The sequence below is a fragment of the Cervus canadensis genome, chromosome 8, assembly GCF_019320065.1.
Source record: "Cervus canadensis isolate Bull #8, Minnesota chromosome 8, ASM1932006v1, whole genome shotgun sequence".
Classification (NCBI taxonomy): Eukaryota; Metazoa; Chordata; class Mammalia; order Artiodactyla; family Cervidae; genus Cervus; species Cervus canadensis.
In genome coordinates this window covers 23164221-23187182 of record NC_057393.1, presented here as the reverse complement: position 1 = coordinate 23187182, position 22962 = coordinate 23164221, and the positions used below count along the sequence as shown (strand labels likewise).

Sequence of the window (22962 nt, the reverse complement as noted above, 5' to 3'; positions counted from 1 at the left end):
TTAAAAGACGTTTACTCCTTGGAAGGAAAGTTATGACCAACCTAGATAGCATATTTAAAAGCAGAGACATTACTTTGCCAACAAAGATCTGTCTAGTCAAGGTTATGGTTTTTCCAGTGGTCATGTATGGATGTGAGAATTGGACGGTGAAGAAAGCTGAGCGTCGAAGAATTGGTGCTTTTGAACTGTGGTGTTGGAGAAGACTCTTGAGAGTCCCTTGGATTACAAGGAGATCCAGCCGGACCATCCTAAAGGAGATCAGTCCTGGGCATTCATTGGAAGGACTGATGTTGAACCTGAAACTCCAATACTTTCGCCACCTCATGTGAAGAGTTGACTCATTGCAAAAGACCCTAATGCTGGGAAGGATTGGGGGCAGGAGGAGAAGGGGGCAACAGAGGATGAGATGGTTGGATGGCATCACTGACTCGATGGACACGGGTTTGGGTAGACTCTGGGAGCTGGTGATGGACAGGGAGGCCTTGGCGTACTGTGATTCATGGGGTTGCAAAGAGTCGGACACGACTGATCGACTGAACTGAACTGAACTGAACTGAACTGATACCAGACAAAATATCTCACTACTGATGATGCACGTCTTGTGACAGACAGACTGTGCGTGTTGGTCCTACCGTCTGTAGTGCTATCTTGGAAAAGTATGTGTGACAGTCACAGAGCACCATCAGCCTCCACGGTCAGGCACCCAGCTGCCCAGTCAGTACCTCACAAATGGAAGCAGTGGAGGAATGGGTTTTCCAAGGAGTTTTCCAGTCTCTCTTTTTCCAATATTGCACCCATCCAATCCACCCAATTCTTTCAAACTGAAATGCCCATCAGGCCACTCCCTGGCACCTTCAATTTGGTTTGCAAGGCCCTCCGTGATAGGAAGCCAGCTTAGTCTCTGGCCTCTCTTCCTCCCCTGACTTCCATTCTATATCTTTCATGGGCTATTCTTTCTCATGCTTGTAAGCTGCCACATGTGCCAACCCTTCCATAGGGCTTTCTACGTTTCCACATAGCACATTTTCTCCTTTTTTTTTTTTTCACCTGAAAACTCTTATTTACCCCTTTTTGTTTACCAAGGACATAAAACCTCTTCTTGGAAGTCCTTGCTAATATCATCACCTCACCCCACTATCAACTGGCTAATTCTTCTCCTCTGTAAGTACTGCACTTAATGAGTTGTATTTTAACTATTTATTCCCCTTAAACTATAAGCCATTTGAGAGGAGGACTAGTTCTATATTCTCAGCCCCACCAGAAAGTTAAGTGCATGGTAAGATTTACATGTGACAACAAACAGCACAGAGTTACTAAATGGAAAACAAGTACAGGGCACCACAGCCTATATTGTTAACCCCCTCGTTCCTTTTAATTAAGACTTTACTGACAGTGGATGATGAGTGCCAGAATGGTCAGCCACAGAGTAAGGCAAACACTGTCCCCATCTCATTGTACACAAGGACATTTGTGGGACACTGTGCTCTGCTCCATCGCTCAGTCAGGTCCGACTCTTTGTAACACTATGGACTGTAGCCCGCCAGGCTCCTCTGTCCATGGGATTCTTCAGGCAAGAATACTAGAGTGGGTTGCCAGTTCCTTCTCGAGGGGATCTTCCCGACCCAGGGATCGAACCTGTGTCTCCTGCTCTGGAAGGTGGATTCTTTACCCCTGAGCCACCTGGGAAGCCCTTGTGGAACACTACCTGAATTTAAAGACAGAACAAGATCCTGCAGCTAGTTCGTCTCTGCCAAACAAATAAGAGCCCATGGCCTTGGCTTAGCCTGCACTCAGCAGTGGGTGGCTGCAGCCCAAGGCAGAAGCCAGGTTCAGCGCCATCTCATAGAGAACAGCTCCACCTGCTGAACTCCTGGACATTCCTCTCACCCTTCATCAGTTTTCTTCTGTGTAGGAGTGACCACGATTTTTGAGAAATAATAGTATCACAGAAGAGACACAGAGGAATTTTGCATTTGTTTCCTTGCCTGCATTTTTTTATGGGACAGTAAGGACCCAGTGTGACAAATATCCACATCACCTCTTGAAAAGAAAGGAACAGCTATGTCAGTATGCCAAGACTTTCTGCATTGCCTTTTTTTTTTTTTTTATAAAGAATTAAACCATCAGGGTACCTGGTGCTATTTAATCTACCTCCCTCTTCTGCAAAGTGGTGATAATCTCTGTCTTCCTGTGGATGAAGGGGGAGGTGTGAAAAGCATTCCAAATTCTCTGCTCATATCCACCAGCAAATAATGTGATAAATACTGATGTGGGTGGTAGGTGGTGTTAAAACATGGGCAAGCAATGAATAAAGCAGATTGTTTGGTAGGAAAATCCTGGGCAAACACACTAGGCATTCCCTGATGGTACAAGTTATTTGAATTACCAGAAATAGTGAAGTGTAAGTGGCTGAACTGAATCACCTAAAGAAGAAAATGAGGAGACTGGAGGAAGGCCAGAGACCAAGAACTTCTGGGAAGGAAATATTTTGTCATTCATCCCAGGTTGCAGAAATGGTCTTGTCAAAAGGCAAGATGCAAAACCCATTTACTATTCCAGTTTTCTGTCTCTATCACAGTACAGATACTGTATTTTAAGAAACCCTGTCCAGTACTAGATTACTGTGCAGGAAAATTAACCAGTATGTACCAAATGTTTTAACAAAGAAAGATGATAGGTCTTAATTAGAAGCCCATGCTTTTGCAAGTAGTTTTGCATAAATAAAATGCTAGCAGCCCTAAAAATAAGAAAGTCCATTAAAAACACAAACAACTTGGCTACAAGTTAGTTTTAATAATAAATCAAGGTCAGACCATTCAAATTTGTTCTCATTGAATTAAGACAACTCAGCTGTTAGGCTGAAATGCAGCAGGTTGCACACATCATAATACAGCTTACACAGTCCTTGAGCTGGAGAAAAAACTCCTTTCTCAGTCTTAAATAGAAAGTAGGTATTTTCCAAGTGAGAGAAGGAACTATAGTAAGAAGAAAAGATCCCAAATTCTTTGCTAGATAACTTCATTTGAACTCTATTTTTAATTCAGTGCTTATAGCTACTACTAGGTTTGAAATAGTTTTATCATTTTTTAGATAAATTTGCTAGATAACTTTGCTAGATAACTTCACTCAAACTCTAGTTTTAATTCAGTGCTTATTGCTACTACTAGGTTTGAAGTAGTTTTATCATTTTTTTTTAATCTACACATAAAATGTTTGCTTCATCATACAACTGGGGCAAGCATTTTGGTTTTCATAGAAAATAAGTCCCATAGTTTTATTATATCCTTGAAAAACAGAATTTGACTCAAAATGTGAAAATAACGCAAAGGCACTGAAAGAGATTATCTAGCTATAAGTATGCCTGGTGATATAGATATAGAGGCAGAAGCAAATATGTGTGGGCATATAACTGTCCTTCACATACACACAAATACTAATTTGTCAATGTCCAAAGAGAACTGTAAATGTTTCTGTTTATTTAGATATAGATTTCTATGAATACATTTTTTTCATTATTTTAACCATGCCAACCAACATGCTACCTGTTGCTCAATAATCATCTAATTTAAAAAAAAAAAACACATTTCCTTCATACTTTTTCAATTAACCCCTAAGCAATGAGGAAGTTTTGAGAGTTCTGCAAAGTCTACTTCTCAAAAATACTCCTGGATCATAACCTCTCAGACCCTGTAGAGTTAGTAGGTAGACTACTAAGCTCTAAGTCCAAGGACTATCACTGGGTCTGACCAGGAATAAATCCCGTGTCTGGCATATGCATGCCAGGTATCCAGCACTCAATAATGAATGGCTGAATACATGAAAAATGTGACACTACTTGAAGATAAAACACCATACTGTCCTAAATGCAGTAGAATATAATGTCCAAGAGCTGAGAATTTTTAGATCACAACTATCTGGATTTAAATTTCAATTCTATATTCTCCTATCGCTGTGATGTTGGGTGAGTTACTGAACTTCCCATCTTTCAGTTACTTTATTTCTAAAATGGGGATAATGACAGTATTTACTCACTATTGTTACTAATATGTGTATTACCAGGATTAGTGCCTTGCACACTGCAAACACCCAACAAGTATTGGTTAAAATCATATTAGCTATAGCCTGAGCCCTAGATAAATAGCAGTCCTCACCCACCTTTAATTGAAATCTTATTATGACCAAACTCACTTGGAAAAGTCAGCAAGTCTCAAGTTACCCTCTCAGGTAAATGTGCCTGAAAGACCATGCAGTATTTAACCCATAATTCTTTTCCCATTGTCATGGTGCTGTCAGTTCAGTACATTACCACAAATGCAATTTTATTTTTCACAATGCAATAGCTGCTCATCGTTTTCTCACATGTTCTGGCTCTTCTGAGACTTTTGTCTCGTGGGGACTGGTTCTCAATCCAGCTCCTTAAATGAGGAGCATGAAGGCATTTTCTCCCTCAGGCCTGAGACAGTGCGAGCCTCCATCAGCCATCAGAGCTCCCTGGTAGTTGGCTCCTCAGAACTCTCTAAGAAGCATCACTAGCCTTCCTGCAATGAGAAAGCTGTGACTCTGCACGTCTCTCTCTCTCACTCTCCTCAATCTTTATCTCAATATCTCTCTCTACATTGGGGCCATACTAGAATTATTTGGATGAGGTAATCTGCATAGCTTATACTTCAGGAATTGAGTCAGAGAAAAATTGCCAGACAGCCCATCATCATGCTGTCTTAATACTGACCATTTACCTCCCGGACTGTAAAAAGTGTCAGTAAAACAATCCTATACTGCTTTAGAGTTTTGATATTTTAAAGTACGTTTATCAAGCATCTCCTATGTGCCAGATCTTGGTCTGTAAAAATGAATGAAATGCAGTCTTGCCCTCAAGGAGTTCACCATTAACTGGAATACAAACCAGATGATGTTTAGTGATTGAACAGGGCATAAGATCTCTTTCAGAAGAATCAGGTATCACTTCTCTTTGGAAGTAATGGATAAATTCTCAGGAGGCAATATCCAAGTAAGGACTTAAAACATGAAATAGATTTAACTGGGCACGAAGTAGTATGAGCAAAGGGACAAGAAGTGAGAATGAAAGGTCCACGTTGGGACTGGGAATTTCCAACGGCTAAGAGTATTATGCCTGAGAAACAAGAAAACCATGCAGGCGGCATCTGCAGTATCTTTATCGTGCCTCACTGCTTACATTATCTTAAAATTTGTATCAAAAAATTTAAAGTGTCACGATGTATCACTCTTCTTTTTTATTTTTCTTAGTCATTTAAAAGTACAAAAATATTCTTAGCTTATGGGTCATACGCAAACAGTGATAGGACATTTTAGGCCCATGGGGTGTAGTTTATCAACCCTTGCCTTAAATAAACTACTGCAAATCCCACCTACAAAAGAAAGACAAGTTAATTTTTAAATGGGAAATCATTGTTGCTTCTTTACAGATATTTTCAAGACCAACATTGAGGCTGAATACGAGGTACTCAGGTACTTCTAAAGGTGGTGGGCTTTTAAGGCAAATATAATTTTTCCTTCTTTTTCCCTAAGGCTTTAAGTTAAATGAATATCAAGGAGAGTCTCATATGTGAAATTAAACAAATTTGGGTGACTGGAAGAGAGCCTGTCTTAGTCTGTTCAGACCTGTGAGAAAATACCATAGATTAAGTGATTTATAAACAACAGACATTTCTTGCTCATGGTTCTGTAGTCTAGGAAGCCTAAGGTCAAAATGTCATAAGATCCAATATCTGGTGAGGGTCCCCGTCCTAATTCATAGACTGGTGCCTTCTTGCTGTGTCTTCACATGACAGAGAGGACAAGGGAGCACCATAGGTCACTTTTATAAGGGTACTAATGGCTTCTCTTGGTGATTGCAGCCATGAAATCAAAAGACACTTACTCCTTGGAAGGAAAGTTATGACCAACCTCGACAGCATATTAAAAAGCAGAGACATTACTTTGCCAACAAAGGTCTGTCTGGCCAAGGCTATGGTTTTTCCAGTGGTCATGTATGGATGTGAGAGTTGGACTGTGAAGAAAGCTGAGCGCCGAAAAATTGACGCTTTTGAACTGTGGTCTTGGAGAAGACTCTTGAGAGTCCCTTGGACTGCAAGGAGATCCAACCAGTCCATCCTAAAGGAGATCAGTCCTGGGTGTTCATTGGAAGGACTGATGCTGAAGTTGAGACTTCAATACTTTAGCTGCCTGATGCGAAGAGCTGACTCATTAGAAAAGACCCTGATGCTGGGAGGGATTGGGGGCAGGAGGAGAAGCGGACAACAGAGGATGAGATGGTTGGATGGCATCACCGACTCGATGGACATGAGTTTGGGTAGACTCTGGGAGTTTGTGATGGACAGGGAGGCCTGGCGGGCTGCGGTTCATGGGGTGGCAAAGAGTCAGGCATGACTGAGCGACAGAACTGAACTGAATGGCTTCCCTGGTGGCTCGGATGGTAAAGAATCCACCTGCAATGTGGGACACCTGGGTTTGATCCCTGCGTTGGGAAGATCCCCTGGAGGAGGACATAGCAACCCACTCCAGTATTCTTGCCTGGAGAATCCCCATGGACAGAGAAGCCTGGAGGGCTATAGTCCACGGGGTTGCAAAGATTAGGACATGACTGAGCAATTAAGGACATATACATACACTGAATGTCATTCATAAGGGCTCCATCTTCATGATATAATTACCTCCTGAAAGCTTTATCTTCTAACACCATCAATGTGGAGTTAGGTTTCAACATACAAACACTCAGATGATAACAAATTTTATCCTACTTTAGGGATAGTCATTTATATATCTAAGGACATATTTGCTATCAGCTGAAAAAATCATTCCCAAGTCATTTCTCTGCCAAAATGATAAAACTCCTGAGTCATTTAATCTACTACAGTAGCACAAAATGTTAATAAAAAAATCCTAAATCATGATACCTCAGAGGCAGATCTGGACATTATAACATCATCTCAAGCCATAGTCTGTTTGAAAGTTATATCCATGGAAAGGGCAGAAGTAAAAAAGTCCAGGGAAGTGTCTTCTCAACACTTACAAGGTGGTGATCTGGTTCTAAGGACACATGCTCCTTCAACTCTAGCCATGCCTTTCCTCACCAGCTACCCTCTTATGTTCTTTTTTATCTTATTTCTTCTTTGTGGACAAGAAGGAGGTAAACGGAACAATCAGTGAAAAGCCAAATCTATTCTTGGGAAGTTTTCTATGTATTTACTTTATGTATACTTTATGTCCTCTTTGCAAGGCATAACCACTTAAGTCTGGATGACCCTGATTCAGAATATCCAGGGGAATAGTATACTGCTTTCTCCTACTGCCTTGAATAATAATAATCATACTGCAATCCTAAGTGGTGACCATCCAACTCATTCTGAATGAGTTCCACATATTGACTAGGGAAGCGAGATCAAGAAAATGACATAAACACTCATTTTTAACTCTAAAACATACAGAATGACCAAGGAAAAATCCCTTGAGTGTTTATTTAATCAAATTCTATTGTGAAGAGAGAAGACAGAAATCATTTAAAGTTGTGCATCTGTGTGTGTGCATAGGCAGTGAAAGGATTCAGGTGAATAACTTCACCCTTTGGAAAAATCAGATTCCTTTGGCCAGTTTGAGACCAAGTACTTAAGAGGACATTTCAAACTGGGGTGTCTAACCTGATATCAAAATACACCATGAGTTTTGATTCCAAATATCTCGGGCACTGAGATGATGAAGAAGGAAAGTACCATTCTAATCACAGCTTGTTGATTCAAGATCAGGAGAGTTTAAAATGGGTAGGAGTGGCCTTACCTACTGCCCAGCCCCGTTCTGTCTGCAAACTCTTAACCTTGCATAAAGACCTGGCTTAAATGTCATTTCCCCAAGACTTGCCTCCCACTCTCAGAAAAAAATTAATTGTCCCCAACTCATCCTTGCTCGCATAGCACTTTGCACTAAATTCTAATAGCTATTACGCACTTACCACACTAAATTGCTATTTATCTGTTTATGTGTCTGTCTATTTCCACAAGAATATGCACCCTCAAAGGTAAAGATCAGGTCTTATTTATCTTGTATTCCCAGCACTCAGTAGTGTGCTGACACGTCAACCACTTAAAACATGTTTTAGGATTTTTATTATTAAAGAAATGCATGCCCATGTTAAAAATTCAAAATAGCATGGACTAGTATAGAAGAAGAGGTTAGAAGCTGCCTTTCTATCATCCAGACCATCAGTCCTATTCCCCAATGAGATCTAAGAGATTTTTCAAAGTTTATAAACACTACATGCACCTCTTCCACTGCACACCCCACTCACCAGCGTATTTGGCTCTAAAAGCAGTCCAGCATGCAAGACGGGCCGCTGATAGCAACACGACCTGGCTGGGTGTGAAAACCTCCAGAGCAAAGGCCAGAGACATGCTGTCACTATAGTGGGAAATATACAGCCAGACTAGGTAGAAATTAGTTCTACATTATGAATTGAAAACAAGTTCTCTCTACTCAGGGCTTCCCTGTTTGCTCAGATGGTAAAGAAACTGCCTGCAATGCAGGAGACCCGGATTGATCCCTGGGTCAGGAAGATCCCTGGAGAAGGGCATGGCAACCAACTCCAGTACTCTTGCCTGGAGAATTCCATGAACAGAGGAGCCTGATGGGCTACCATCCATGGCGTCACAAAGAGTCGGATGCTATTGAGAAACTTTCACATTCACTACTTTTCTCTCTACTCACTGACATTTTTCCTCTCTTGTTTTGATCTCTAACTCTCTGACTTACTCTGTCTCTACGCCTTGGTTACAAGTTCTGTCTTTGTCTCCTGTCTTCCTTTCTCAATCCACAGTTTCACTGGCTCATTGCACCTTATCTCCTCTTTATAATCTTCTTTTGTCCACTTTTTCTGTCTATGTCTTGCTCTCTGTCTCTCTCTGCCACTATCATGGTCTCGCACTCTCTTTTCCTCTCCCTTTATTCCTTCTCTTTTTCCATCTCACTGCTTCCATTGTCTCTCAATCTCTTCCTCTTGGTTTCTTTGTCCTCTTTCCTCATTCTGGAGATCACTGTCCATTCATCTCTCACAATCAGCAAACATTCTCACTGTGGCCATACAGCAGCATCTAGTAATTCACTTTTAAGAGTGGAAACTTAAAGATACCAGTGCTGTGAATACACAGAGATGCACGAGATGCCCACAACTATGACGCATGTACTAGTATAAACATATATGAGAGAGAGATGGAGCCCAAGATCAAGAAAGAGACTGAGATGCAAATTAAAAGGCATGCTTCTTTATTGGAGACAAGAAGCTACTCAAATTTTCTGGAGGTATAGTCAGGTAGGTGAAATTACCTCCAGATCTCTCTTTCTGGAATCAACAAAGGGGATGATATGCAAACGGTCCTGAAACCCCTGCTGCTGCACAACTAGAAGAGAGGTGTGGAGTGATCCTGCAGCTTCGAACACACACAAAAAAACCCTGGGCACCAGCTCCTTCCCAACAATAGTGACTGGAAGCAAATCAGGCAACTTGAACGTGGGCTCTTTGTCTAGTTCAGTTTGCCTGGAATGCAATTCTGATGAGGCCAAGTTCACAAACTTGCTTGTTCTCTCCTGTTTTGTTTCTTTTCCTTTTTTTCATTTCTCAAATAACCTTTAAAAATAACTCAAGCGATGCACATTTATGGGAAAACAATAACACCAAAACTATGGGCAAACAAAATCAGCTACAATCCGAGCGTTCATAATCGGAGGCAAGCATTTTGAACCATACCTTCCCTCTGTTTCTATTACACAAGTGAAATTTTATATAATATTTTGTAAAGTATTGAGCCACTTCTAAGTATATTTCTAGGGTCTTGGGATATATAAGGGGACAACACAGTCATTAAAAAAAAAAAGAAACACTTTGTGGGGCTTACATCTGTTGTTGTTGTTTAGTCACTAAGTTGTGTCTGACTCTTTGCAACCCCATGGACTGTAGCCCACCAGTCTCCGGGGCCCATGGGATTTCTCGGGCAAGAATACTGGAGTGGGTTGCCATTTCCTCCTCCAGGGGATCTTCCCGACCCAGGGATGGAACCTGCATTCCCTGCAATGGCAGGGGGATGCTTTACCAGTGAGTCACCTGAGAAGCACTTACATCTGTACTATTTTTTAATTTTAATTTTACATTTTCTTTTATTTCCCTTTTCTTATATTTTGTGGAACATTTATATATATATATATATGTACATACATGTACATATATACATGTACATATATGAGACACATAAGCAATCTTTTAATGGCTGGATATTCTACAACACTCACATGGAAGGTCGTGAGTTGTCTCTTCTAGGTGAAAGGCAGTTTTTCCCATGGAAATATCAAACAAAACAGCAAATATTTAGTAAGCTGGTTGTGATGTCATGATTCATAATAAAACTATATATATTTTGCCTCAGTCCCCATTTCTGACACAGAGCTTCTAAAATTCCTGGATTTTCCTGTGATGAGATGTTAATGAGGTGACTTTGGACCACAACTAAGGGTGTAGGCTGATTGCCAAAATACTAACCATGTGATTAGAGGGTTGAAACTTTCAGTCCAACCCCCATGACCTCTGGGGAGCGGAAGGGGGCAGAAATTTGAATCAATGCCCAGTGACCAATGATTTAATTGTTCCTGTGTAATGAAACCTCCATAAAAACTCAAGACAGGGTTCTAAGAGCTTCTGGGTTGGTGAATAGTCGGAGATCAAGGAGGGGGGTGCACTCAGCACAGGAAAGCCCCACACCCTTCCCCCATGCCTTGTCCTGGGCACCTCTGCCATCTACTGTCCCTGAGTTATATTCATTTATGATGAACTGGTGATCTAGCAAGTGAAAAGCTTCTCTGAGTTCTGTGAGCCACTCTAGCAAATGAATCAAACACAAGGAGGAAGTTGTTGAAGCCTCCCATCTATAGCCTATCAGCCAGAAGTGCAGGTGGTCACCTGGACTTGGGGCTGACCCTGGAAGTTGGAAGTGTGGGGCATGGTCTTGTGGGACTGAGTCCTTAACCTGTGAAATCTGATGCAACCTCTGGGTAGACAGTGTCAGAATTAAAGCATTGGACATCCACCTGGTGTCAGAGAAACGCTTATTGGTGTATAAATAACCAACCTCCCACTCACACACTGGAGACTTGGACCGGAACCCTATAACGACTATCACTTGCAAATAGTTAAGAGATGCTGAAAGGCACAACAAAAAGAGTAGACGAGAGTCCTGGCATCATTACAAGAAAATGGAACCAGAATAAAAAAACAAACAAAAACGGAGAAACAGAAGCAATGAGCAACATATTACAAACATCTCTTAGTAAGTCATACTCAAATACTGTTAGTAATAGTACTAATACTAACAAAATAATGATGATAACAACAATAATAATAGGTTACCTTTATTGATTTCTTACTATATGGCAGATGCCACTTTCAGCATTTTTCTATCTGTTGTCTCTCCAACCATCAAGAAACCATAGAGAAAGTACACCACTATTACTCCTATTAAACACGTGAGGCAACTAAGATACCAAGTTACAAAGCTAACCGCCAGAGTTCAGTTATCTGGGAACAGGAATTCAAACCATTCATTAAATGCTATGTTATATTGACAACAATGTACTCTTTTAGCCACTTGTTTTGCCCAAGGACATATGGACATCCAGGAAAGAGAACCGCATAGGATATATTCAGTGATAGAGACATCACCATCTGGCATAAAGGCACCATCTTTCTCTGCCTGGGGAACCTGTCTTGTGCCATTTTATCTCTCTCTCTTACAGAACCTTCCACCAGGTTCTCACCACTGGGGACATAATTTTCATTGAGCAGGTGATTAAAGTGTTGGACTTCAGCTCTCCTTGCAGAAAAGTAAAGCATACTGACCTAAGATTGTGCAGACAACGGAAGGGGTTCATAGACCGCAAAACTCACACACAAATTTTAGGAAAATTATTTTCAAACCTCAGTGTTTCTAAGGGCGTTTGAAAAACATAGATTCCCAGCCCCCATCAGCAGATTCAAAAGCAGGTCCCAAAAAGGTGAATTGAAAAGCGCTGCCCTAGGAGCCGAAGGAGGGAGCCCATGGCCGCTCAGTTAAGAAATTCTCTGTCAATTCAGCAAAACGCGAGGCAGGGTAAACAGGGCTGCAGATAGGTTTCTAAGCAAAGTGACAACCGTGCCTAAAATAGCTTTTTCTCCCCTTGAATGATTCTAATCAAGAGTGTGTTTTGGAATGTGTGGAGATAGGGAAAGACCTTTTGCTTTTCACCTCCCCCCATCCCCCACAGGCCCTGGAGCAGGATCCACCGCCCACAGTTTTCTGCCTCAATAGCCTCTGCAAGTCTGATTAGGGGAAGACCACTGCAGGCATTAATTCACTGGCTTCAGGGCACAACATGATTAGTTGGTTGTCTGAAAACCTTATTCTTATTAGCACCTCCCTTAAAGACTGTTCAAGTTGTCCACACTGTCACTCCTGGGTCATCAGCCAGAAGGGAGAAACCAATCAGCACATCCCCACATCCTCCCGGATAACAAGGTAACACATATTAATAACCCCAGACAAGCCACTCCTGGGGACGGGATGAGCGGAGGGGAGGGCTTTGACCAAGCTCCATCATGGAGCAGTTTATTTCCAAGTAAAGTATATCAGGTCAGAGACCTCAGATCGGGGTGACATGAAAGGAAGCACCCCAAAGTGGGGCACTCTTGCCAAGAGTTCTCCCACAGTTCTCTGCACTGACTTAAGGCATTATCTCAAAAAGAAACTCAGAGGTAAACCCTGATGAAGGGACAGCACGATCAAACGGAAAAGGTTCTGGAGCCAGAATGGGCAAAATCAAATTCTATCACTGCCACCAACTTAGAGTTGGGTGAACTCGGGCCAAATCGTTAAGCCTTGACTTCCTTAGCTTTAGAGCAAGGATAATGATATCTAGGGCATAAGACTGGTGTGAGGATGAAGTGAAATAACATGGCAATGCTCCAGAATGTACTTCCAGGGAATCTGGTCACTAAATTGGTGGTCATTTATGCTATTATTGTTAGGAATGATTTCTGTTAAAATCAATACAGCTTATCTGGCTGCAGAGAGTCTCCCTAGTTTGTGGCAAACTCTCCTCTGCTCCCTTCTCCCACCTCAACCTCATCCCCACACCCAAAAGTTAGAAGAAGCAGAAAAGGCAATAGCTGGTAACTCTGTTATAATCCTTGAGCAAATAAAATCCACTGGAGTCAACAAGGCATCCCTTCAGTTTACCGCTGCTCTCCAAAGTTGAAGCTCTAGATTCCTTTGACCGAGACCATACTTAGTATTACTTTCAACTAGATTTCATAGGCATAAGGCAATTAAAGAGGGGGAAGAGATGGCTCCCCCCCTCTTCTCTGCAAGTGCCTGCTGCAATAAGCCCAGCGATAAGTAATCTCATCTCTGAAGACCATTAGCCCTGGAACACACATGGTAGACAGATTATTACCGGAGACTTTACTTGCAAGAAAGTCCCATCATCTCCCTCTAGGGTCCCTTTTAAAAGATTTAAACAATGCCAAGAGCATGATTTTGACCAGACCACTTGCTCTGAAGCCCAGGCCAAATAACTCAAATAGCTGAGCCTAGAACTCAGGAGTTCCATGGCCAATTCATACTTCACCCCAGGATGGCAACCACTGCAGACACAGGTGCGTGGGCTTGAGGCAAGCTGTGAAGCTAGGATGCAGCTGCGTCCTAACTCCTGGCTGTGAAAAGCCAGTGGCGTTCCAAGCCGAGAATCAGTCGTGCTGTGTGACAAAACATTTTTGACCCTCTGCTTCCACTAACAGACCCACTTAATACCAACACCCTGCTTTCCCTCTTTGAGAAATGTGGATGATATTTGTCTTTTCCATCTCCTAGGACTGTTGCAAGAATGAAAACTGAAGTCATCAAAGTAATGTTTCCATCTTTGAAAACTGAGGCATTTTGCAAAGGAAAAGGGCTATGTCCAATCTAAAGTGGTATAACAACATTCAGGAGTGCTATAGAAATAGACACAATATCTTTCATACACATGCAAAATTTCATGTAGGAGTTCCTGCAGAGCACTGACGTCCTTTTTTTTCCCCTACCTACATTTTAGAATAGGCTCTCTTTTTCCTTGCAAACCGTGCTCCGAAAGAGTCCAGCTTTGTTTCTCTCCAACCACGGACTGTTCCACCCATCCCATAGGCACGGAATGCGCACTCCCCCTCGGGAGTAACCACTGCCCATTCATGGAGCCTGGTTCCACCTCACACTGACCACGCCTTTTCTCTGCCATCCCTTTGGCCACTTCAGGGATACCGTTTGGCTAGTTTCCCATCTAGGACACACAGGTGCATTCACCAACCTTTCCAGCCAGAGATACATGACAGTAATTGAGACATACACAAAGACAGGACAAATATTTTCCATACATTTAGTTAACAGAAGCTGTCAGGAAGCCAAATTAATTTATCTTCCAGGCAGCCCAGCCAGTGATATTTCTAATCAAGAAGTTAAAACAAACAAAAAAAAGGTCTGTTGGTGAAAACTGCATGTGAAAAATGTCAGGGTAAAAATGAAACAATGATGAATCCAGCTGAAATTTAATGTGCAAATATTATATTAACTGCAAATAAGGGCAGTTATGCCCTCAAGTGACCATACAGGTTTTTATTAATATTTTCTATTTGGGCTTGGAATGCAGCCAAACTCACTAGGAGATGAGTGTGTATATGCTTAAATCACATTTTTTAAACTATTTCTAAGGTTAAAATCATAAACATAGTTTACATTTAACGTAGGTTAATTTCCTTGATATAGATAGGAATTTTTACATCTCCACTCTCAAATTTACTCATGCCATCCATTCAGCTCAAAATATCCTTGTAATAATATCCGTCTTTTAATTAAAAATTTCTCTGCATTTTAAGGTTCGGCTGAAGCACCTACTTTGCAATAAAGTTTGGAGATCACCCGAGACCAAAGGTGCCTGCCTAACCTGTCTATCAACTCCTACAGCACCAGACACCCCAGAGGACACTTACCTTCTGCTGCTCCTTCAGGGCATTCTTCGGGTAGCAGACTGAAAGCTCTTTGAGGGCAGGTATCATTTTTTTCTCATCCTTATGCATCAATCCACATATGTTCCTACTATCAGTGCCTGACAAATATTAGAATTCAATGCATGTTCATAGAATTAAAAGTAAATATGATACTTTGTATAATTTGTGTAAGCTTCTTACCTTAATGCTGCCATATGACAAGCCCACCTTAAATATGAGCAACTACTAGTCTCTTAAATAAATAAGAAAATTGCGTCAACTTCTCTACCCTAGCTTATGAGTTTCTGGGATCCTTCTTTAAAAGGATGTGGACATAATTTTCAAAGTCAACACTGATGTCAATTTACTCTAAAAAAAAAAAAATCCCATTAAAACATCTCAAGGGATCTTTACTTTCCAATTTCACAATAGGTTGCAATTTTTTTGTTCAAAGATACTGGTGGCTCAGATGGTAAAGAATCCACCTGCAAGGCAGGAGACCCAGATTTGATCCCTGGGTCACAAAGATCCCCTGGAGAAGGGAATGGCTACCCACTCTAGCATTCTTCCTGGAGGATTCCACGGACAGAGGAGTCTGGACGCTATAGTCCATGGATTGCAAAGAATCAGACACAGCTGTATGACTAACACTTTTACTTTCACCAAGAGTCTTAACCTGAAGATATGATTTAATAAACCTAATAAACTATATTTTGCTGCAAATCTACATTGAAATGAATGCCTGCTTGGGTCTCAAATGCCTTAATTTCCTATTAAAGATATGCATATAAACCACAGAGAGAGGAAGAATCTTGTGAAATGAAAGGCGTGCTCATTCACAGGTCAAGAGTATAGCTCCGTGTGTCATTTCTGAATCCTGAATACTCCCGGGGCACTTTATTTAGATGTAGAAGGTGCAAAATACCTACAGGTTGACAAAATTTTTTAATTGGATTACAATCTGTAAGGGATTTCAGCGATGTTATGGTATATTCATGTCATTTTACAGAGGATAAAGTTGAGGCTACAAGAGTTTGATAGACTACCAGGACATATCTAACTTTTGTGTATAGCCAAGACTATAACCCAGGGGTCTTAATTACCAGGAGAGATGTATTTCTGCTACACAAAATAAGAAGTACCATTTATTGAGCACTTGTTGTGTACCGCCTCTTTGTGTAAGTGATGTCAAATCTTCAGGAGAAAAAAAAAAAAGATGTGCCCTCCCCATATTATAGTTGAGAAAACAGAAGCTCAAAGAATTTAAGGGTCTTGCTCAAAGCAGCATGCTGGGTCACTGGACAGCTAACATTCAAACTCAACTCTGCTTCCAAACCCATTGCCTTCCCCGTCACACCACATTAACACCCATTAACAGAATAAAGTGCTGATGAGAGAAGAAGGTATTATGTGGCTTGCTAGAGAAATCGAAAATCCTTTATCATTTCACTCTAGGAAAAAACGTTTACAAAATTACATGAAAGTATATAGTCAAATGAAGTATTCATAAGCAACCTCTCTATAAAATCAGATTTGTAATTAACTTAGAAAAGGAATCTATTCCTGAAGAACACCAGATCTGAAAGCTGAATGATGGCACATTACCTCGTGCTCAATGAATCACCAGGTGCGGATCCCATGTCTCAGTAAAGATGAAGATGTGGGCGGATAAGAGAACAGCCAAATCACTACTTTAAGGTAAAGAATGCAATGTGACAGGCACAGGTTATACAGTCCTTGCTTTCCTACAAAGAGATGGAGTTTCCAGCTAAGACTATGCCTTCCTCTACCATCATGTGAAATCTGTCCCAGACAGGAGTCTTTAAAATACAGATCTCCAAGGGTCTGGGATTTTCTACCCCACTTAACGTCTCTAAGACAAGTTATTCTGTGGGATTTTGAAGTCAGATCACCCCGGGAGTCAGTGTCTGTTCTGCCACTGAACTGTTATATCTTTTTAGCAAATCATTTAACCTTCTGAAGCCTCAGTTTCCTCACTAATGCAATGGAGATAATAATACCTACTCATAAAATTTTTGTGAAAATTAAATGAAGTAATGAATGTCAGGCATCTACCCCAAAACCTGACTCAAGTTGGGACTCAGTTTACTCACTAAGGATGGATAGTAAATGTCAAGTCCCAGGACAGCAAAAGGCAAAAAAGTATATAAAAACCAACCAGATCATCATTCACTATGATAAATGCAGTATTAAAAGTATCATAATAGCAAAATATGTCAAGTAAAAGCCTCTATTAACAAATCTTGTAACACTATTTTTAGTGAGAAAGGGACAAGAGAGTGAACTGAAATATTCAAATTGACTCCAGCATAAAAATATGAAAAAGAGATATTAACACTTGACACCTGCCTCAGGGATATTGTAAGGATTAATCAGTACAGAACTTTGAAATTCCTTGGATATAAAGAATAAACACATCCCCACCATACATATGTATAGATAAATATATATTTTAACAAACTAAGAACTACTCTGTAAATTTAGATCAGGGCACAGCATGCCTTGGATGAGTAGGGTAGGAACAATATGTTCTTGCTTACGACACCAAGCTCATGACAAATGATTCATACCCAGCACCTTTCATGCCAAAAGATCCCCCCAGGTGTTCTACCAACTTCATCAACACTTTTCATCAAGCTAGACTGCAGCACAGAGGAATCACATCACACCCACAGATGAGGCAAAACAGTCATATCTTTACCCAACTGCACAAGTCCAACAGAGGAGGGGGCAGGAAGGAGAAGGGAAAGAGTTGCGAGAAGGATCCAGAATTCTTCACAAGTTTGACAGGCAGCCTATAATTACCATACATTTACACCTTTAATGCAGGTGTTATTGTCATCAGAAGCCCTACTTAGCAAAGACTTTTAGCTAAAGGTGAGACAGGTTCAGAGGACGTGTATTGCCCCTGGCCCTGAATGGGTTGGGGGTGGATCCATAAGGGATGGCAGTTAAAGGAGAAGAAAATGAGAGCCCCACCCCCCACCCCCACTCACTGCTGTCCTCAGAGTTAGGTTAGTGGATTTCTTCCTCTGGGGGAACGTGCAGAGCCATGAGATGAGAGTTACAAAGATGTATACACTACTTTACAGTCACGACGCCCTCTTAAGTATATCCTGGCACATAATTCTCAGTAATGAATCTGACAGGCATCCTCCCCTCCTGTTTTAGACATGAGAGAATCCACATTCAGGCAATCAGCTTGTCAGGATCAAACCACAAAAAGGCAGAACTAGACCTCAGGTCTCCACTCTGCTTTTCACATCACAAAGTTGCCCAGAAAAGTTTCTTTCCACCTTCCTTACTTTCAAAAATATTTTAAACTTTCTCTCTCCTATGAATCTGGGATGGCTTTGTGGAAGCTCCTGATAAAACAGTTTCTCTTCCTCTACTAACTATATGTATACACTGAGAAAAAAACTACAACAATTTGCATGTAAGTGGGCAGGGATGGAAGGTGTGACCTTGTAGAATGACGACTTAGGATAGAGATCTCATTAGTTTACATGATTTCAATGCTCCAACTTTTAGCACTTTGATTATTTCCTACATCATCTCCAACTTCTTTACACGTCACCCATCCAAGCCCTGACCCATAAGCCTGACTGGGTTTATAAGCACCATTTAAAAAGGGCCAGCAGGGCTTGGCAGCATTTCTTAAATGGTGTCTAAAATTTGCCAAAGATGTACTCTCCTTTTCTTGCTCTTTCCAAGATCTTTCAAGAGGTGAACTAAAGCAGAGGTCTAATGAGTGAGTGATATTTTACAGCTTGCATTACATTAAAAGCCAGAAATATTTTGAGTCCAAGGTCCTTTACTTCTTGATACAAGATCTAATATGTCTGATGAGTTTAAAATCTCGTCTTAAAGCTGAGGGCTTTGAGTTAATCACTTAAAACAGAGCAAAAGTTATTTAATCAGTTTAAGAAGATTCAAGTTCAAATTGGGGGATTAATTTTAGTGATTATGATATGAAAGATATGACAGTTAAGGTAAGGAATGAGGGCAAGGGTCTCCAGACCTTGAATGAAAACAATTTCAGTTTCAATTATTTGATTAAACCAGTACTGGGCACCATAGCTTTCGTCATAAAGGCTAAACTGTAGGGAAAGCCGTGCTGATATTCTCAGAGATATGATACAAAATATTATTTATCACAACTTGCTTTAATACAATTTATGTCTATGTACCCAAGAAATCCATAATGATAGGTTCTTATTTTAAAATATTCACAACTCTCATTTAAAAAGCTGACAATGAACACAATTTACTAAAGTGGCACTTCCCTGGAAAGGTCTCTGGCAATTACATCACAACTTAAAACATTTTGAAATGTACCAGGATGCACAGCTTGTGCCTAGTACAAATACCACAATCTTGGTAATCCGATAGAAGCTGAAACTTTGATTTTTCTTTTTCATTTTACCGTCCTTGGTTGCTATGTTCTTGTCTGCTTAACAGCAACATAGGGAAGTTTCCATACTTTTAAATCACCTACAGTTATTACCACCAAAGCTCTTTCTTAACTATTTCAGCTCCTTGAAGTTTCTAGGTGCAGTTTAAGTTGGAATAGCTCCCTCAGATTCCAGATATTCAGGTTTTTCCAAAAATCTAAAACCTTCCCTGACTTGGCCGCCGCTCATGGACTTGCAACCACGCTCCCCTCCCAAGTATCAGCCTCCTGGAAATCCAGCAATCCCTCTCCTTCCTTAACAAGGCAAGAGTGAAGTCTTTATTCGTGCTCTTCACTACAGGAGGTCAGGCAATGGAGGAGAACAGGGAGTTGTTGTCACAGAGATATATCTGATCTTCCTGGGACCGATCAAGTCCGAGAACAACCACTCATTCACAGGCTGGAAAGCCCCAGCTCTCCAAACACACTGGCTGATGCTGTTAGAAGATGCTGGAGAGTTCCCGTCCTGAAACTTGCATCCACTTGGTCCCCAGAAACAGAATGCATTAAGGGCAGCTCATTATCCACTGAATTTCTCTTCCATGCTAGGAAGAAGGGGTTAGGAGCTCTGCACAAAAATAAAATTAAAAGGCTACAAATAAAGACTTTAAAAAAATCTTACTTGCTCTCATCCTTAAGTCTAGCAAGTAAAAGGAAAGTCACTTGAGGGAACAGGAGGCTGCCTGGAAATTTAACCCTTTCATTTCTGCATTCAGAATACTTTAACCCCCTCTGTTTGCCTCGTCTTGGCTCCATCCTACACCATTGAGACCAAAGAAACGGGAAACAGCGATCTGTCTGCCCTGTAAGAAGCTTTGTTAGAGGTTTGGAGAGGACTCCGGTGTTGCTGGGAAAGGGGTGGGGGTAACTACCTAGTTGGTGGCGTTTAACTCCTTGGGGAGAAGGGCAGGGAAGACTAATTTGCAGCATCTTTCAAGTCCCCAAACCCCATGTCCCCAAATTCTCCATCAGATCACACAGTTGACTTTAACCCTTTCCCTCTTCACCCCTTCGCCCTCAGTCCCATTTTACTCACGCTGCTGTTGTGGCCAGACCAGTGGACCATGGCTTGGTTGTGTGCTGAGTCGCCCGTCAGCGCGAACGTGGTGCTGGTCAGTTTCAGCTCCTCCAGCCGGAAGCGAGTGGCTTTGTCCGGGTCCCGCTCCGGAGTCCCAGGCTCCTGCTGCCCTCTGTCCCTTAGCACTCCCCGCGGGCTTCTACTCGTCCCCTCTCCTCGCTCAGCCTTCTCTAGATCCTCTCCACTCCGTCTCTTCCGGCCAGAGCGTGGAGCGACCGCCACCGGCGCCCCAGTGCCCGGGGCCCGCTCCAGGGACAGCGCTCGGTCCCCGGGGGCCACTGCGAACAGGGGTCTTCCGAGTTGAGGCAGGGGCTCAGCAGGAGCTCTGCCTCGCGGTCCCTGGTGAGGAAGCCCCCCTGGGGTCGGAGCCCAGCGTGGGGCCGCGCTGGGATGCCGCGGGGGACAACAGGAGCCGCCGCCGCAGGAGCCCGGGGCGCAGAGGACCAAGAGCCCCGCGCCCGCGAGGAGCGCGCTCAGCCCGGCTGGGGAGCCGCCGCCGGCGCCAACTTTTCCCATCGCGGGAGCGGAGAGGAGCGGAGAAGGGGTCCCGGACCAGAGGCGGCGGTGCGGGGCTCTCAGCTGGCTGGCTGCGAGGGGCAGGCGCTCAGGACCCCAACTCCATCCAAGTTGGGCCGCGGTGGGGGCGGGCCGTGGCGGCGCGAGGCAGGTGGCGGCCGCTTGCTCGGGCTGGGTCGGTGCCGAGCACGGGTTCGGACAGAGCGAGCCGCCGCCACGCGGGGGTGGAGCCGAACTGAAGTCGCGGGCGGAGCGGGCGCTGGCGCGCGACGCGGGAGGAAGGGTGGGCGCTGCCGGGGCTCGGAGCGCCGCGTCCCGCTCCCGAGCTGCGCTGCGCGCGGGTGGCTGCGGGGACTGGATGAGCCGCCGACCCTCCCCTTGGGCTCGCCCGCGCCGCCGCCGCCCGCTCCTCGCCTCCGCGCGCTCTGCGCGCCCGCAGCCGCCGGGCTCTGTTGTGAGCCCGAGCGCCCCTCCCGTGGGGGTGGCCAGCGGAGTGGTCACTGTGTTGGGGATTTCCTATTCCTGTTTTATTGTTTCTATCAGTCTCTGTGGCTGTTTCTTTCTTTTTAAAATCCCCCTCTCTGGTCATTTTCAGTTTGGAGAATAGGGATGAGTTGGCTTCTCCTCTTCTTAGTCTCAGCGAGTTGGCATCTTGACCTTACCTTGGGAACAGTGTGTGTCCGAGCATCAGCAGAGAATGATGTAATTAAAATATCGCGGGTGTGTGATATGTGTGTGTGTGTGTGTGTGTGTTTGTAGTCTGAGGGATTTTTTCATCAATTATCCCTCTTAGATTCCCTTCCTTGATCTCCTAAATCACTCACTGTATTTGAACCCAGTCTTAGTGTATTTTGTGGACTATACCTTGGTTTCCTTAAAAGACTGCACACTCATTGAGGACAGGAAGACTATGTTGTGTGCAACTTGGAAGAAGTATCCAGTTCGTTGTTGCCTTTTATCTTTAGTACTTGACACAGTGTCCTATATGGTAGGAGATCTGTCAGTCATTAATTCAATAAATACTTATTGTTAAGATAGGTTTCCCAGGTGGCTCAGTGGTAAAGAATCTTCCTGCCAATGCAGGAGACACAGGTTAGAATCGTAGGTGGGGAAGATCCCCTGGAGAAGGGAGTGGCAACCGACTCCAGTATTCCTGCCTGGAAAATCCCATAGACAGAGGAGCCTGGCAGGCTATAGTCCACGTGGTCACAAAGAGTGGGACATGACTGAGCGCATTTACTGTAAGTCTGTTATATGCAGTTCTGTGTGCAGATGCCTATGGGAAAGGAAGCTTGGTGCCCCATCTTTCCTGTGGCATTAGTGCCTAACCCAGAGCTATTAACACAGGCCTTTAGATTCCTAGTAGCAAACTTCATGTGGATGCTGGATGCTCTGCCATTAGTTTGCTGTGGAATCTCAAACAAGCAGTAGTCTCTCAGCTTCCCAGGTTTAAAACAAAGTTGTTGCATTAGATGACCTTTAAAAATCCTTTCACTCCTAAAATTCCATAATTGTATGATTATATGGTCTGCCCTGCCTAGCTCCCCTGCTACTATTCAAAAGTTCATATGAAGATTTATAGTAGGTGAATGGCTTTGAAAATTACAAAGAATTTCTCAAAAATCCAGGCCATTTTCAAACAGAAAGTTGCTTCTAAGGGTTGAAATACCTTCTCATGTCTTTGTAGTCTTCATGAGCCTGATAATACTTTCTTATCACATGGTAGCTATTAAATTATTCCATGAATATTTACTGATTGAATAAATGAATCCCACAACAAAACAGTACAATTTCCAATTTCTCATTATATGTTTGTTCATTTTCATA

The 22962-nt window shown here is 42.6% G+C and overlaps 1 protein-coding gene across 4 annotated transcripts in view; it reads right to left on the bottom strand.

The window, feature by feature from the left end:
* SORCS1 (sortilin related VPS10 domain containing receptor 1) overlaps nt 1-21533 on the bottom strand; it is a 570351-nt gene extending 548818 nt beyond the window's left edge. For 2 of the 4 annotated variants that reach the window (XM_043476626.1, XM_043476628.1), the window contains exon 1: nt 20578-21533. In XM_043476626.1, coding sequence (XP_043332561.1) covers nt 20578-21135 — 558 coding nt within the window. In that variant the 5' untranslated portion in view covers nt 21136-21533. The remainder of the gene's footprint in view (nt 1-20577) is intronic. The other 2 variants (XM_043476627.1, XM_043476625.1) reach the window with 2 other exon arrangements.
* Nucleotides 21534-22962: the final 1429 nt, after the last annotated feature.